Here is an 18,019-nt window from a genome sequence, read left to right on the forward strand (position 1 = left end):
ACATCTTTTCATGTGCTGTTTGCCATCTGTATATCTTCTTTGGTGCATTGTCTGTTCATGTCTTTGAACATTTTCTAATTGGATTATTATTATTATTATTTTTTGCTGTTAAGTGTTGAGTTTTTTGTACATTCTAGGTACCAGTCCTTAGTTAAATGTGGAGTTTGTAAATATTTCCTCCCAGTTTGTAGCTTGTCCTTTCACCCTCTTTATATGGACTTTCACAGTACTATTTTCAATTTTGATGAGGTTCAATTTATAAAATTTCCCTTTTATGAATTATGGTTTTGGTATCAAGTCTAAGAACTCCTTGCCTGTCCGTGTCTCCCAAAGATTTTCTCCTGGGTTTTTAAAATTTTTTATTTTTTTTACGGAGTTTCACTCTTGTTGCCCAGGCTGGAGTGCAGTGGCATGATCTCACCTTACGACAATCTCCGCCTCCTGGGTTCAAGCGATTCTCCTGCCTCAGCCTCCTGAGTAGCTGGAATTACAGGCATATACCACCATGCCTGGCCAATTTTGTATTTTTAATAGAGGCGGGGTTTCTCCTCGTTGGTCAGGCTGGTCTCGAACTCCCGACCTTAGGTGATCTGGCCTCCCAAAGTGCTGGGATTACAGGCATGAGCCACCGTGCCTGGCCTCCTGTTTTTTTTCTAAAAGTGTTATAGTTTTACATTTTACATTTAAGTTCATGATCTATTTTGGGTAAGGTGTGAGGTTTAGGTCAATGTTATTTGTTGCTAATCAATATTCGTAAGTGTTTTAAAAAGCCGATCTGTGAATTATTTAAAATCCAGTTTAAAGCCACACTTTGGGAGCGCCTCGGGTGGTAGGTCTAAAATCTGGTTTAATGTCACACTTTAGGAGACCCTTGAGTGGTGGGTCAGAGTGTTCCAGTGGGGAATTGCTTTCTAGCGAAGGGGTCTGGGTCAGGTTACTTAACCTTTCTGAGCTTCAGTCCCCCTGTTTTACAAAATGGGAATCATAACATTTACCATGTAGGGTTAGTTTGAAGATTTATTCAGCGAATGCATATTGAGTGCCTATGACGTGCGAGGTGCTGTCGTGGTTGTTAGGGATATATGACTATAACCCAGACAGACGAAGGCCACCAACATGTGATTCTTCATGGACCTCGTATTTTGGCAGGAGGAGATACGTAAGAGATGAGTAAACACGTGAAGCATACAGTTGACCTTTGAACATCATAGGTTCGAATTGGGCAGGTCCACTTACATAGATTTTTTTTTCACTCACACGTGCGTCAAAAATACGGTATTTGCGGGCTGGGCGTGGTGGGTTATATCTTTTATCCCAGTGCTTTGGGAGGCTGAGATGGGAGGAATGCTTGAGGCAAGGAGTTTGAGACCAGCCTGGACAACATAGCAAAACCCTGTCTCTACAACACAACAGCAACAATAATTAGCTGAATGTGGTGGCGTGTGCCTGTAGTCACAGCTATTCAGGAGGCTGAGGCAGGAGGATAGCTGGAGCCCAGGAGATCAAGGCTGCAGTGAGCTAAGATTTCACACTGCACTCCAGCCTGGATGACAGAGCAAGATCTTATCTAGAGACAAACCAACCAACAATACAAAAAACTCCAGTGTTTCTAGGGCCTGCATATATGAAGGGCCAACTATGGGACTTGAATATGTGTGAATTCGGTTATATGTAGGGGTCCTAGAACCAATCCCTGGCATATACCGAGGGAGGACTTTATGGCCTGTCAGATGGTGGTAAGTGCCATGAAGAACAAAAGCAGGGAGTGGGGCCTGGAGGGTTGTTATTTTTAAAAGTCTCAAGGGAAGGTGACATTTGAGCAGAGATCTGAAGGAGGTGAGGGACTGAGCCGTGCAGAGAGCTGGGGGCTCGCTGGGGGAAGCAAGCACCAGCCCGACTGAGCAGCCAGCACAAAGGCCTGGAGGCTGGAGAATGCTTGGCACATGCGAGGGGCATCCAGGAGACCAGTGTCACTGTGTTAGTGACTGAGTGGGAGATGGCAGGAGAAGAGGCTGAAGTTGAGCTGCAGATGTGGGACTTAGAGCTGTTGTACCCAGAGAGAGCTGGGGAGCCCTGGAAGAGTTTAGAGAGCAGGGGTGAGCATCGTCTACTTTTGTTTAAAAGGATCACTCTGGCCCTTTTGTGGAGAACGTTCTCCAGGAGGGCAAAGGTGCCACAGAGACCAGGGAGGAGGCTGCTGCAATGATCTGCTTAAGAGGTGGTGATGGCTGGGAGCCGAGTGGAAGTGGTGGTGGTGGGGAGAAGTGGTCAGATTCTGGGTTTATTCTGAAGGCAGAGCTAACTGCATTTGCTGATGGATTGAATATGGGATGAGAGAAAGGGAACTAGAAGTCAAGGATGGCTCCAAGGTGTTTTGCTAGAGCAGCAGGAACGATGGAGCTGTCGTTTCCTGCGAAGGAGCAGACTGTGGTGGGAGCTGATTTGATGCGGGTGTCATAGATCAGGAGTTCTGTGTTGGGAATGTTGACTTTGAGATCCCTGTTAGACATTCAAGTGGAGGTACTCATCAGCAGATGGATACATGAGTGTGGAGTTCAGGGAAGAGGCTTGGGCTGCAGATACAAATTTGAAAGTCATCAGTGTGGAGATGGAATAGATGGCATCTAAAGCCCTGAGGTTGGATGAGATCTTTTACGCTAATGGTTCTCAACTAGGGGCAATTTTGTCTCCTAGGAGACATTTGGCAGTGACTGAGGATATAACGGTTGTCACAACTGGGTGGCGGCAATGGGGTGTTACTGGCATCTAAAGGGATAGAGGCCAGGGAAGCTGCTGAACATCCTACAATGCACAGACAGCCACATAAGAAAGAATTATCTAGTCTAAAATGTTCGTAGTGCTGAGGTTGAGAATCCCCGATTTAGTCCTTAGATTTTTAGGGAATAAACGTAGATGGAAGAAAGAGGGGTTGTAAAGCCTGAACCTTGGAGCCTCCAGTGTTTTGGGTTAAATGCAGACAATTGCAGGGAAATGCATTAAATGCATGTGAAGTATAGTGCTTAACACACAGTAAGCACCCAGTAAACTATGGTGTTTTTAATCTTTCAAAGGCAGTTCTGGTTTGCCACTTAGGATAAAAGGAATCATAGCACAGGGTTCCATAGAGGATCTCTATTGCACTCCCCTTAGTGTACAGATGGGGAAGCTGAAACCCAGATGCCAGTAGCAGCATAAATTAGCACAACCATTTTTTAAAGCAATATATTTAAAAGCCCTTTCTTCAACCACTCCTGACTCTTTATCCTAAAGAAATAACTTGGAGTGGGGGGAGAAGGGAAGAACTATAAGTGCTAGGTTTCTCAATATAGTATTATTTATCATTATACAAGTCTGGAGGCAAACAGTCCAGCCAAATGGGGACATTCAATGGACTTCTAGAGTCAATAAACATAATTATAAACAACATCACACACGTAACAACACAAAGCAAATGAGGCAGCATACGGGGAATAGAGGGGAAGAGACTTGGCTGTGATCAGACAGTGGGTCAAGAACCCAGGTTTCATGATGACGGCTGTTGATTATTCCCATTTTACAGATGAATAAACTCAGATTTAGAGATTTAGCCACTTGTACAAATCTACACAGTGAGTCCACGGCAGAGCTAGAATCAAAGTTTGAATCTCTTGATTTCTCATCCAGTGTTTTGTTTTAGTTTTTTGTTTTATTTTGTTTTTTGGAGACAGGGTCTCACCCTGTCACCTGGGCTGGAGTGCAGTGGCACGATCACAGCTCACTACATGCAGCCTTGAACTCCTGGGCTCAAGTGATCCTCTTGCTTCAGCCTCCTCAGCAGCTGGGGCTACAGGCTTGCACCACCATGCCCAGCCAGGGTCTCACTGTGTTGCCCAGGCTGATCTTAAACTCCTGGCTTCAGGGGATCCTCCTGTTTTCGCCTCCCAAAGTGTGGGGATGACAGACAGGAGCCAGTGCATCCAGCGTAATCCAGTGTTTTTAACAGCAGCAGCAGCAGCTGCTGCCCCCATCATGGGCTGAATGCCCAGTTTGTGCTGGGCACTGCGAAACACTTTTCATAGGCTGGCCAGGACGGAAGCTGGGGCAGGGGCCTGGCAGTCAGGGTGCAAACGTCTCCTCCTGGCCTTCTGAATTACACGCTTCTCTTTGTTGACATCGTGGCCCCTCCCTGCTTAGGCGCGTTGGCCGGCAGTTGTTTTGCTGTTGGCCAGCTGTGTTGTCATCTCCTCCATCCCCATGAAACTCCCCTCACACTATATTATTTACTGTAAAAACAATAATATAGCATCAGGCGAAGGCGTTTTTAAAAATAAGCACTCCGAAGCTCGTCATCCTAGCCCAACAGCTGTTTTAATTTTTCTGACTTCTTCACATCTCTGCTCATATGCCTGCAGTAGACGTTTTTACACCCTTGCATTGGGGTGTAGAAAGCATTCCGTATGCTGCCTCATTTGCTTTGTGTTGTTACGTGTGTGATGTTGTTTATAATTATGTTTATTGACTCTAGAAGTCCATTGAATGTCCCCATTTGGCTGGACTGTTTGCCTCCAGACTTGTGTAATGGTAAATAATACTATATTGAGAAACCTAGCACTTATAGTTCTTCCCTTCTCCCTCCACCCCAAGTTATTTCTTTAGGATAAAGAGTCAGGAGTGGTTGAAGAAAGGGCTTTTAAATATATTGCTTTAAAAAATGGTTGTGCTAATTTATACTGCTACTGGCATCTCATGTTAATGCACATGTTTGTTAATTACTGTAGACTGGTAATGACTGTAGGCTGGGCAATTTGACTCATATTATCTCATGTAACTCTCACACTTGCTCTTTAAAGTAGGCGTCATAATCTCCATTTGTTTGTTTTTGTTTATTTTTTTGACAGAGTCTCACTCTGTCACCCAGGCTGGAGTGCAGTGGCATGATCTTGGCTCACTGCTTCCTCTACCTCCCGGGCTCAAGCTATCCACCCACCTCAGCCTCCTGAGTTGCTGGGACTACAGGCGCGCACCACCATGCCTGGCTAATTTTTATATCTTTGTAGAGATAAGGTCTCACTACTGTGTTGCCCATGCTGGTCTCGAACTCCTGAGCTTAAGCGATCCTGCCTTGGCTTCCCCAAATGCTGAGATTACAGGTGTGAGCTACTGCACCCAGCCATAATCTCCATTTTTTAGTGGAGGAACCTGACATCAACATTCAAAGGGTGATAAGTAACTTGCCTGAAGCCACAGAACTATGGCCAGGTGCAGTGGCTCATGCCTGTAATCCCAGAACTTAGGGAGGCTGAGGCAGGTGGATCACTTGAGCTCAGGAGTTTGAGACCAGCCTGGGGCAACATGGTGAAACCCCATCTCTACAAAAAATACAAAAAAAATTAACCAGGGGCATGGTGGCACGTGCCTGTGGTCCCAGTTACTCAGGAAGGTGAGGTGGGAGGATTGAGACTGCAGTGAGCCAATGATAGCACCACTGCACTCCAGCCTGGGTGACAGTGAGACTCTGTCTCAAAAAAACAAACACAAACAAAGAAAAAAAAGAACTAATGAGGGGTGGAGATAGGATGTGAACTTGGGTGTAGTAGATCCCAGTCCAAAGCTCCTCCCATGAGAAAATTGAACATTTCGGGGTTATTGCATCTTGTTTAGCCTTACTAAAGTCAACACATGGTGGCCTAATTCAACAGCGTTAAATGTTATCCTCATTGTTTTAATGTGCATTTTGACCTCTGATCTCGGAGTGACCTGTAGCCCTGTGTAATTTAGAGGGATGGGGCTTTGAGGTCCCCAAGTTCTGTTTTGTCAGTGTGTGTTGACAGTGGAAGAGAGTGTGTCTGGGTGCCAGATGGTTTTTAGAAACATGGAGAAACTCATGGATTCACACCCCTCAATCAACATATCAGTCTGTAGTCAACAAACTATTTGAGCTCCCTGGATCTGTCCAGATATGATCAGGGTAGGCAGGAAGAAAAAAGAGAAGTGGACCTTCTTTTCAAAGAGCTCTCAGTCTACCTGGGTGGATGGGAGGTGGCACAGTTGTCAAAGAATGAGATGCCTAAGTCTGAAGTTGGGAGTTTCATCCTCCAAAGTTGCTATCTTGGGTCCTGTAAGGTGATTTTAAGAAGCTTGAGTAGGTTGCCAGTATTTAAAAATCTGGAGATTTCACATAAAAATTGGAATTTCTGGCTCCTCTTGAAAAATGGGAGGATCTGGCAACTCTGACCTGTAGTCCTGCATGGCAGCAGTCATCTAGAGGTGAGCAGTAGCTGCCCCTTTTGGATGGGACACTACTGTCCTGTTTGCCATGGTCTTCACCCAGCATACGTCCCCGTTTACATGGAACTTCTCCTGCCCTTCTGTAAATGCTGCAGGAGGACTAGGAAGCAGAGTGCTTCTGCCAAGCCCTAGAGGCTGGAAAGGAATGCAGGGCTGCATTCCAGGGGGTGGGGATGGTGTGAGCTGAGCTGCAGGGAACACAGAGCCACTCCCAGTAGTGCAAATAAAGCAGTGGTACCTCGGCTCTTGTAGACTCCCAGGACAGTGCACACAGGGCAGCCAGGACCACAGCCAGAGAGTTGGAGAATAACGCGAGGACCTCTGGGAAAGATAGCAAGTGAGCACACCCCAGATCTGCCCCCTCTGGTGCAAACATAGAAGAATGATGGCTTAAAACAAAACTACATTAAAAAAATTAGAAAAATCTCTATGGGCCAGGAATGGGAGAGAAAACCTAAGTGTGGTGAATGGGCTTGCAGCCCACAGTACCCAGGATACAGGGAGCAGTGGCAGCCAGCCCCTCAGTGTCCATATGGGATGGGATTTGGGTAGGCCCTGCTTGTGGGGAGAAGGGAGCCAGTCAGGAGGCAGGCTTTGTTCCTAGTGAGTGCTGAAATCTCTCTTCGATGGCTCCATATATAACTGGAGACATGCTGCTTGCCTGCGTTCCAGGGAAGAAAGGAAACCTTCTGGGTGGAAACAGAAACTTGTATTGTGCTGTACTTGGGGCCAGTGTTGAAAACTGTGTTACTGGTGCACTCCCAAGATAGGAGCAGCCTGGGCGAATGGTTTCCTTTGCATCTTCTTCGTAAGGGGAATTCTGAACAAATTATTCACACAAAAAATGCCACTAGGGGCTGGGTGTGGTGGCTTAAGCCTGTGATCCCAGTACTTTGGGGGGCAGAGGCAGGAGGATCAGTTGAGCCCAGGAGTTTGAGATGAGCCTGGGCAACACAGCAACACCCCGTCTCTACAAAAAATACAAAAATTAGCTGGGCTTGGTGGCACGCACCTGTAGTGCCAGCTACTTGGGGGACCGAGGCAGGAGGATCACTTGAGCCGGGGAGATCAAGGCTGCAGTGAGCCGTGATCCTGCCACTGCACTCCAGCTTGGATGACAGAGCAAGACCTTGTCTCAAAAAAAAAAAAAAAGAAAAAAAAATGCTCCTAGGGGTTGTCCTTAATCTTCTTAAGAGGTTGTATAGCAGTGCTTTCTCACCTGTTCATTAAGGGATGCTGAGGTCCCTCTAGGTGGGGACACTTTGCAGGTGCTCACAGAACTTGAGAGTTAATGAAACTACACTTCATGGAATCTGAGTGCAAGAGAGAAAAGGATCATTTGATGCAATCTTGGTGTCTTCCCTCGTTTTACTGATCCAGAAATTGAGGCCCAGAGATTTTCCCAAGATCACACAGCTGGTCAATGCAGATGCAGGACTAAGGGCTGAGTCCTGAGCTCCATCTTGCCTTTGCTTCAGAAGCCTTGACTTTTCTTTTCTTTTCTTTTTTTTTTTTTCGAGACAGCGTCTCACTGTGTCGCCCGGGCTGGAGTGCAGTGTTGCGATCATGGCTCACTGCAGCCTCAACCTCCCAGGTTTAAGCAGTACTCCTGCTTCAGCCCCCTGAGTAGCTGGAACCACAGGCACGTGCCACCACGCCCGGCTTATTTTTGTGTTTTTTAGTAGAGATGGGGCTTCTCCATGTTGGCCAGGCTGGTCTCAAACTCCTGACCTCAGGTGATCCACCTGCCTTGGCTTTCCAAAGTGCTGGGATTACAGGTGTGAGCCACCGCACGTGGCCAACTTTTTATTTTTTTAGAGATGGTGTCTTGTTGTGTTGCCCAGGCTGGTCTCAAACTCCTGGGCTCCAGCGATCCTCCTGCCTTGGCCTCCCAAAGTGTTGGGATTACAGGCATGAGCCACTGTGCCCAGCCCAGTTTCTTTATTTATAAGATGGGGATAACATTCTGGTCCATAGAGTCATCAAGAAACCATAAAACCTAACATGCACCTCCCTTCTGCTGGGGTAGCTGTCTCTCTCCTGAGGCATCGGTGAACTCCTATTGGGGAGGTGGGGAGTGGTGGTTAAGAGCATGGATTTCGGAGCCAGCTTGACCAGGTTTGGATCCCAGCTTCACCACTTACCATCTCTGTGACTGTGGGCAAGTTACTGAATTTCTCTGTGCCATTGTTTTAATATCTGTATGATAGGGCTAATAATAGCACTTGTCTCACTAGATTACAAGGATTAAATGAGATAATGCATTTTTTTTTTGTGACGGAGTCTTGCTCTGTTGCCCAGGCTAGAGTGCAATGGTGCAATCTCAGCTCACCGCAACCTCTGCCTCCCAGGTTCAAGCGACTCCTCTGCCTCAGCCTCAAGCAGCTGGGACCACAGGCATGCGCCACCACGCCCGGCTAATTTTTTTGTATATATATATTTTTTTTAGTAGAGATGGGGTTTCACCATATTGTCCAGGCTGGGCTTGAACTCCTGACCTTGTGATCCGCCTGCCTCAGCCTCCCAAAGTGCTGGGATTACAGGCATGAGCCACTGCGCCCGGTCGAGATAAAGCATTTTAAAGACTCGAGAACAATGCCTGGCCTATCCAAAACCCCCAATACATGTTAACTGCCTTTATTATTATTATCATTATATAATGGATTGTGTTTCCCTTTTTGCTTTGACAGCCAGGGAACCCACCACTGAATTTGAACCTTCTCTTTAGACCTCCACGTAGGACCTAATGTCATGTATTTCTGTTTCTGTTTCCCTGTCATTCTCTGGCTTTATTTAACTATTCGGCTCTCATTTCCCTCATTACCCTGATTTCTGTATGTTATTATATTATATGTATTACTATACGTTGTTTCAGAACAAGTTTGGAATTAATACCTTAAGAAAAATATATCAACAGTTTGATTCGGACTGACCTGTTGTAGTCCAGGGTGGTCTTGAATTAGGTGGTGAACTGTGCTATTAAAAATAAATTATTGGCCGGGTGCGGTGGCTCACGCCTGTAACCCAAGCACTTTGGGAGGCTGAGGTGGGTGGATCACTTGAGGTCAGGAGTTCAAGACCAGCCTGGCCAACATGGTGAAACGCTATCTCTACCAAAAAAAAAATACAAAAATTAGCCGGGCGTGGTGGTGTACGCCTGTAATCCCAGCTACTTGGGAGTCTGAAGCGGAAGGATTGCTTGAACCTGGGAGGCAGAGGTTGCAGTGAGCCTAGATTGTGCCATTGCATTCCATCCTGGGTGACAGAGTGAGCCTCTGTCAAAAAAAAAAAAAAAAAAGCTAATATTTTTTGAGGGCTTATTGTATATTAGCCATTGTCATGCATCCTTTGTGCGTATTTCCTTAAACCTTACAATGATCCTATGAGGCAGGGCCTATTTTCTTTTCATTTTGTAGTTGAGGAATCTAAGGATCAGAGGGGTGAAGTGATTCAGTCAGCAGTTGCCAGCTGCAAGTGGCAGAGCCAGGATTCAAATGTAGTCCGCCTGACTCCAAAGCACATACTTTTACTCCCCGTTTGATGTTCTAGGGGTCCCCTGAGCTCTTGAGGGCAATGGAGGGATGATTTCAGGCAGCTGACTGATGCTTTCTCATCCTGTTCTTCTTCCTCTTCTCTTCCTATTTCTTCTAACTTCTTCTCTCTGCTTCCTGCGTTCTCCAGAGCCCATGAGGGCCCCCAAAGGCCTGGCTTTTGCTGAGATCCAGGCCCGCCAGCTGACCCTGCAGTGGGAACCACTGGGCTACAACGTGACGCGTTGCCACACATATACTGTGTCGCTGTGCTATCACTACACCCTGGGCAGCAGCCACAACCAGACCATCCGAGAGTGTGTGAAGACAGAGCAAGGTGTCAGCCGCTACACCATCAAGAACCTGCTGCCCTATCGGAATGTTCACGTGAGGCTTGTCCTCACTAACCCTGAGGGGCGCAAAGAGGGCAAGGAGGTCACCTTCCAGACGGATGAGGATGGTAAGAGTCTCAGTTCCAATTCCCAGGGCCCTGTGTACCTCCCACAGATATGCCATGTCTGAGACTGAAATTTACTGAGGGTATTTTTTTTTTTTGCTTAGGATTAAACCAACTGTATAACACCAAAGTAGTCATAGCTCCTGTTTTTTCTCTGGAAGACTTTGGGGTAGATTGGTCTAATTTATTTCCTTAGGTGTTTGAAAGAATTCAGCAGTGAAGCCATTTGGGCATAGAGTTTTCTTTGTGGCAAGGTTTTTAGTAAATTTTAGTTTTTAAAATAGATATTGGGATATTCAGATTTTTTTTATTCTTGTATCAGTTTAGATGGACTGTATTTTCTAAGGAATTTGTTCATTGCGCCTAAATTGTCAAATTTCTTGAGATAAAGTTGTTTATAATTTTTTTTATTTATTTAGAGACAGAGTCTTGCTCTGTTGCCCAGGCTGGAGTACAGTGGCACCATCTCAGTTCGCTGCAGCCTCCTCCTCCCAGGCTCAAGCGATCCTCCCACCTCAGCCTCCTGAGCTAGGACTATAGGCATGCACCACCACGCCAAGCTAGTTTATTTATTTTTGAGGCAGGGACTCACACTTTTGTCCAGGTGGGAGTGCAGTGTCACGATCATGGCTCACTGCAGCCTCGACCTCCCAGGCACAAATGATCCCTCTACCTCAGCCTCCCAAGTAGCTGGGACTATAGACATGCACTACCATGCCTGGCTAATTTTTTTGTATTTTTTGTAGAGATGGGGTTTTGCCATGTTGCCGAGGCTGGTCTCGAACTCCTGGGCTCAAGTGATCCACCCACCTTGGCCTCCAAAAGTGCTGGGATTACAGGCATGAGCCACTTCATTTGCCAATATTCTTTTATTATATTTATTTAATGTCCGTAGGCTCTATAGTGATATCACCTTTTTCATTTCTGATATTGGTAATTTTTGTTTTCTTTTTTCTTGTTCACCCTTGTGAGGACTGTATAAATTAATCTTTCCAAAGAATCAACTGTTGGCTTACTTGATTTTCTTTATTTTCTATTTTTTATTTCTTTTGTTATACTTTCTTTGGAGTTGATTTGCTGTTATGTTTGCCTTTTGAGGTAGAAGTTTCTTAGATCATTAATACTGAGCCCTTCTTCATTTCTAATATATGCGTTTAAAGCTACACATTTTTCCCTAAGTCCTGCTTTACCTGCATCCCACAAGTTTTGATATTTCCTATCTTCATTATCATTCAGTTCAATTTATTGTTGATACAATTGAACTGTTATTTCTGTTATAATTTCTTCTTTGACTTAAGAGTTATTTAGAATTATGTTGCTTAATTTCTAAGCAATTGGGACTTTTCTTTTTTGTTTGTTTTTGAGACACAGTTTCACTCTGTCACCCAGGCTGGAGAGCAGTGGCGCAGTCTCGGCTCACTGCAAACTGCGCCTTCTGGGTTCAAGCGATTCTCGTGCCTCAGCCTCCTGAGTAGCTGGGATTACAGGCGCCTGCCACCACGCCTGGCTAATTTTTGTATTTTTAGTAGAGACAGGGTTTCGTCATGTTGGCCAGGCTGGTCTTGAACTCCTGACCTCAGGTGATCTGCCCACCTTGGCCCCGCAAAGTGCTGAGATTATAGGCGTGAGCCACCGTGCCTGGCCAGCAATTGAGACTTTTCTAATTGTTTTTTTATTATTGATTTGTAGGTTAATTCCGCTGTAGTCAGAGGATATCTTCTAAATTTTATCTTTTGAAATTTGATCCTTACTTTATGGCCCAACATATCGTTAAATTTTGGTAAATGTTCCATGTGTATTTGAAAAGAACATGTATTCTGTTGCTGTTGAATGCAGTGTTCTACATATGTCAAACTAATATTTAGCCCTTAGTGTACATGTCAAGCACCATTCCAAATAGTTTTAATATATTACTGCATTTAATACCCATGACAACCCTATGTGGTATGTTACTATTTCTATTCCCATTTCATTTCTATTCCCATTTTACAGAAGAGGTCACAGAAAGCCTGGTTTTCTAACCTGACCATCTGGCTTCACAGTTGTCATTCTTTTTTTTTTTTTTTTTTTGAGACAGAGTCTCGTTCTGTTGCCCAGGCTGGAGAGCAGTGGCGCAATCTCAGCTCACTGCAACCTCCGCTTCCCTGGTTCCAGCGATTCTCCCACCTCAGCCTCTCGAGTAACTGGGATTATAGGCGCCTACCACTATGCCCGGCTAATTTTTTGTATTTTTGGTAGAGACGGGATTTCACCATGTTGGCCAGGCTGGTCTCGAACTCCTGGCCTCAAGTGATCTGCCTGCCTCAGCCTCCCAAAGGTGCTGGGATTAGATGCGTGAGCCACCACGCTCAGCCAGTTGTCATTCTCAAGAGCTACACTCGAATGCTATCACAGGTCCAAAGCCTTTCCCTGGGTTCCTACAGATCCCAGTTACCCCTAAGCTCCTTGGTTTATGGCTTTGTGTTGCTGCCGCACGTGCACAGTTTTCTGTTCTGCACAGCATTGGCCTAGATGCAAAATTCACCTCCTTCCTTAGTTTCTGCTTTTCTCTGCCTTAGGACTTCAGCTTCCCCATAGTGGTTTATCAAGGTATTTTCCCAAGCAAAGACCATTCTCTTCCTAAATGACACTCCTGTGCCTGCCATTAACAGTACACGTTTACACAAAGGAAAACAAAACAAAGGCATGCCTGCAAGTGTTAATGCTAAAATGTTAACAGTATCTCTGGGTGATACAATTGTAGATGCCATTAATTTTCTTTACGCTCATTTTGATTTTCTACATTGAACATGTCATTTATGTAATTAGAAATTTTTAGACAAGAAAATATCTCCACCCATAATCCCAATACCGCAATGCAATTGCTGTTTTCATTTCTCTGGCACATGTGCATATTTTCTGAAAACTACCCAACTGGAACAAAATTGGAACCTTCAAACGTATTTCTCTCCTGAATGCAACCTACACAGTAATGAAAATGCCAGCTATCCATTTTGAGTACTTAGTAATAGGTTGAACCATATGCAATTGCTGATGTTTGCCTTGGGGCTTTACGTACATCGTATCATTTGAGTCCTGGCTTGAGGGGGGGGTTATATCATTCCCACTTCACAGCTGAGTTAAGTAAGGTGCAGAGAGGCTGAATAGTCCATGAGAACCAGGTAGGAAGCAGCAAGGCTGGAATTTAAACCCAGGTGTCTGGCACCAAAGCCCACTTTCCCCTGGCCCCTGCCGCCTTTCCCTTGCAGTGCCCAGTGGGATTGCAGCTGAGTCCCTGACCTTCACTCCACTGGAAGACATGATCTTCCTCAAGTGGGAGGAGCCCCAGGAGCCCAATGGTCTCATCACTCAGTATGAGGTGGGTGTGGGACCCTCTTACAGTGGGGGTCCCTGGTGGAAGGTGAGAGGTGACCCTCTTTCTCTCTGCTGCTACAGTAGTAGGTGCATGGGAGGACAGATGTGATTGTCATAGTTTCTTCAACTATGGCCAGGTCTGTGCCCCGTGATTTCTAGGGAAGGGTCCTGAAGGCAGGAGGGAGAGGCGAAGATGACTAGAAGCCTGGCTTGATGGCATCTGGTCTCCTTTGCTTAGCATTATCTCTCACTTTCCTGAAACATGGTGGGTGGAGGCTGCTGGTCAGGGATCCTCTGCCCATCCTGTGCCCACCTGCCTGCCAATCCTGCTCCCAGATCAGCTACCAGAGCATCGAGTCATCAGACCCGGCGGTGAACGTGCCGGGCCCACGACGTACCATCTCCAAGCTCCGCAACGAGACCTACCACGTCTTCTCCAACCTGCACCCAGGCACCACCTACCTGTTCTCCGTGCGGGCCCGCACAGGCAAAGGCTTCGGCCAGGCGGCACTCACCGAGATAACCACCAACATCTCTGGTGAGCCCCACCTGACCCGGCCCAGCCTCTTTGGAGGTGGCCCAGAATCCAAGGGTTCCATGGGCAGAGGGGAAATGGGGGGCATCCTGGGGGTAGTTACAGAGGGCCCCTGCTGAGATAAATATGCCATTTAGGAGTTAAAGTCAGGCTCAGGGAGGCTGAAGTCAGAGGAGTCAGGAGACTGTGGTCAGTGGAATCAGAAGATTGAGGCTGGGGCCAGTGCCTGAGGTCAGGGGCCAGGGTAGCTCAGGTCATGTCAGCAGGAAAAAAGAGGCTAAGGCTGAAGTAGGGGAGATCTGAGGACTGTGGTCAAGGAGGCTGGAAGCCTGGTCTCCCTGGTCCAGTGGCCAAGCTCCAGCTTGTGACCCTGTCCCCTTCCCCAGCTCCCAGCTTTGATTATGCCGACATGCCGTCACCCCTGGGCGAGTCTGAGAACACCATCACCGTGCTGCTGAGGCCGGCACAGGGCCGCGGTGCGCCCATCAGGTGGGAAAGCGGGGACGGAGGGGTGGGAGTCCAGGGCCTTAGGGAAGAGGCCCCTCCTCTGACCCAGAGCCCCACCCAGGCCAGCTCACCCTTTTCCTCCCTCAGTCTCCCACGCAGGGCTCGGGGTGTCTGCAGGAGATCGTTCTGTGATGCTCGGCAGGCGAGAAGCCTGCAGTCCCTCCCCTCTGAGGCCATGGGTCTCAGACGGTGACTGTCAGGAGGACCCTGGATAGGTCCAGCCTGGAGAGGGGACTGTCCAGGCCTGTCCAGGGGGCCTTTCCTCAGACACCTTGGAGAAGTGAAACTCTGGGGGCCTTATATCATCCCAGCCTTTTCCTGGAAGCACAGAGATGGGCTTTCTAGAAGGCTGGGGCAGCCAGCCAGATAGGGCCATCTCTCTGGAATGGCTAGGGGCTTGGCTTCTCCACCTGCTCTCCGGGAGGAAGCTGGGCTTGCTGGTGCCGTGGTGGCTGGGGCTTGCTGGTGCCTTTCCTCTGCTGGGGAGAGGGTGCTGGAGACAAGACTCGTGTGTGTGTGTGTGTGTGTGTGTGTGTGTGTGTGTACGTGGGATGTGAACCTGGGTGTGTCTTTGTGAGAAAGACATGGGATGTGTGGTGTGAGTGTGTGTGAGAGGCGTGTATGGGAGACATAAGTGTGCGTGTGTGAGAGTGTGAGGGTGTTTGTGCAACTGTGTGCACGTACTGTTAGCCAGACCCTGTGCTAGGGGCTTTATCTGCATGAAGCCATTTATCCTCATGGCAGCCCCGTGGCATGGGTATGATTACCTTCATTTTACATATCGGGAAACTGACTCAGAGAGCCTAAGTCACTTGCCCTCAAGGCCACACAGCTAGTAAGTGGTGGAGCTGGATTTGGAAGCCAGGTCTATCTGCTGTGCCTGTACCTTTTCTAGAAGTTATAGAGCCTCCCTGCCCTTCTGGTCCACCCCTTCCTTCCACGAAGGTACATGCTTTGGGAGAGGGTGACAGCCTTTAGGTGGGGGGGTGTGAGGGTCCTAGTCAGTTCCCCAGGAAGAGAGTGGGCTGCCCGGGTGACCATGGCAGTCCCTTACCTCCTCACTCTCCACTGTATCCTCTCCTCTTCTGCTTTGTCTTCCCTGTATTTGCCACTGCAAATCCTGCCCTGGACTGGTTCCCAGACCCTCAGGGAAGCCCCAGGAAAAAGTCACGGGGTCTGCAGGGCCTTTTGCCTGTTGCTGGAGCCTCAGGGCCCTTATGCCGCTGAGTCTGGGATGGGTTGGGAACCCTTCCTTCCTTGTCCTCTTGAGGGGTCCTGTGAGCAGCATTGGTCAGGGTCCCTCAGGATGATGATTGCAAGGCTAGGTGGGGGCAGGCTTGGTGGGAGGGGAGCGGCAAGATGGCTGCATGACCCTGGGCATGTCCCGTTACCTTCCTGAGCCTCCATTTCTTTATCTGCACAATGGGGATTATTCTAGATTAAGATGCACTTTGTTCATGGCTAATGTTAATGATTACCTCCTGGTGGGATTTAGGGCTAGGAGAGGCCTGACCTTAGCCTGGGGTAATGGAGGCTGAAAGGGGCTTGGACTGGTGTTTATAATGGGCTAGTGACAAGCCATGGGCTGGTGTCCAACACTCTGGGATGATTCCCCACAACTTGGATGCTCCAAAGAAACATCTGGTGAGCAAGGAAAAGGCATTTCTGCGTCCCCGAGCAGAGGCTGTCAGTATGGGATGTCACACGCCAAAACGTGACTGAGACTGTAATTGGAAATATTTAAATTTGTCAGGATTCACTTATTTACTCTCCACTTTGTTCTGCAGAGGATTTGGAGGAGCTCATAGCAGAAACCTACTTAGTAAAGAGATAAAATAGAAACACAGCTGGGACCAGGGAGCACGAACCAGAGTGGGCAGTCAGGATCCTGAGACAGCAGGGCTCCGATTTGCTGATCAGAGGCTGCCTTGGCATTGGGAGGGTGCTAGAGACGTAGTGTTGGGTGTCCTTGTTTGCTAAATGACTGGCTCTCACTAGAGGTCAGTTTTAGGAAGCCCAGGTGCCTAGTGTCTAGCACAGGGCTCATCGTCTGAGCTCAGTCATCTCTTTCTGAATGAATGAATGAATGAATGAATGAATGAATCTGGCTAACCCTGTCATTTACTGAGTCCCAGAAGGGAGCTTTCAGTAGCTTTGGTTTCCCAGGTCTTGTGTCACACACACAAGAGGACTCATGGAGGAAACAGGCTGGGGCCTTATGGCTTGGTTATATTGAGCAGGGTCCACGATCCTCTTAGCCTGGATTAGTAACAGGAATAACTGCTGACAGGTGCTGGCTGCTTGCTTAACTTGCCTGTTCTTCCCATCTATCTTCTGGAACAGTCTTGCAATTACTCCCATTTTATGGAGGAGGAAACCGAGGCCCAGGGAGGTTAGGGGACTTGCCCAGCTAGTAAGGAGCGGTGTGTGGAAGTTAGTCCCCAGGAGGGCTTGACCACAAAGCCCATGCCTTTAACTGCCAGCTGGCCCTCCCAGTCCTCTGGCCGCCTGTGATCCCCTGTACGCTCTCCTCCCTGTCCAGCGTGTACCAGGTGATTGTGGAGGAGGAGCGGGCGCGGAGGCTGCGGCGGGAGCCAGGTGGACAGGACTGCTTCCCAGTGCCACTGACCTTCGAGGCGGCGCTGGCCCGAGGCCTGGTGCACTACTTCGGGGCCGAACTGGCGGCCAGCAGTCTACCTGAGGCCATGCCCTTTACCGTGGGTGACAACCAGACCTACCGAGGCTTCTGGAACCCACCACTTGAGCCTAGGAAGGCCTATCTCATCTACTTCCAGGCAGCAAGTCAGCTGAAGGGGGTGAGGGACCGGCCAGGGTCATGGTGGGCGTGGTTGGGTGTGGGGGATGGCAGACGGGGGATACCTTGGAGCAGGCCCAGCACAGACTCCAGGCCCAGCCCTTCCCATAGCCGCACCTCCCACAGCCCCACCTCCCACAGCCCCACCTCCCACAGCCCCACCTCCCACAGCCGCACCTCCCACAGCCGCACCTCCCATAGCCCCACCTCCCATAGCCCCACCTCCCATAGCCCCACCTCCCATAGCCCCACCTCCCACAGCCCACCCCTATAGCCCCACCTCCCATAGCCGCACCTCCCATAGCCCCACCTCTCATAGCCCTGGCCCCACAGCTCCTCCCCCATAACCTTGCCCCACCCATAGCTCTGCCTCCTTTTGCGCATCTCCCATTGCCCCACCTCCAATAGCCTTACCTCCCAAAGAGCCACCCCCACGGCCCCGCCTCCCATAGCCCCGCCTCCCAGAGTCCCTCCCAGAGTCCCTCCCCCATAGCCCCTCCCCCATGGTCCCACCCCTCCCATAGCCAGCGCTCGTGACCCCAAGCTCCTTCCCA

General features: G+C 48.4%; 1 protein-coding gene across 7 annotated transcripts in view; it reads left to right on the forward strand.

Moving 5' to 3' along the window:
* PTPRU (protein tyrosine phosphatase receptor type U) overlaps positions 1–18,019 on the forward strand; it is a 91,974-nt gene that overhangs the window by 30,405 nt on the left and 43,550 nt on the right. For all 7 annotated transcript variants that reach the window (XM_032759574.2, XM_032759576.2, XM_032759578.2 and 4 more), the window contains 5 exons: positions 9,949–10,257; positions 13,503–13,612; positions 13,945–14,146; positions 14,530–14,632; positions 17,193–17,466. In XM_032759574.2, coding sequence (XP_032615465.1) covers positions 9,949–10,257; positions 13,503–13,612; positions 13,945–14,146; positions 14,530–14,632; positions 17,193–17,466 — 998 coding nt within the window. The remainder of the gene's footprint in view (positions 1–9,948; positions 10,258–13,502; positions 13,613–13,944; positions 14,147–14,529; positions 14,633–17,192; positions 17,467–18,019) is intronic.

This window comes from Hylobates moloch, unplaced genomic scaffold (genome assembly GCF_009828535.3).
Source record: "Hylobates moloch isolate HMO894 unplaced genomic scaffold, HMol_V3 SCAFFOLD_9, whole genome shotgun sequence".
Classification (NCBI taxonomy): domain Eukaryota; kingdom Metazoa; phylum Chordata; class Mammalia; order Primates; family Hylobatidae; genus Hylobates; species Hylobates moloch.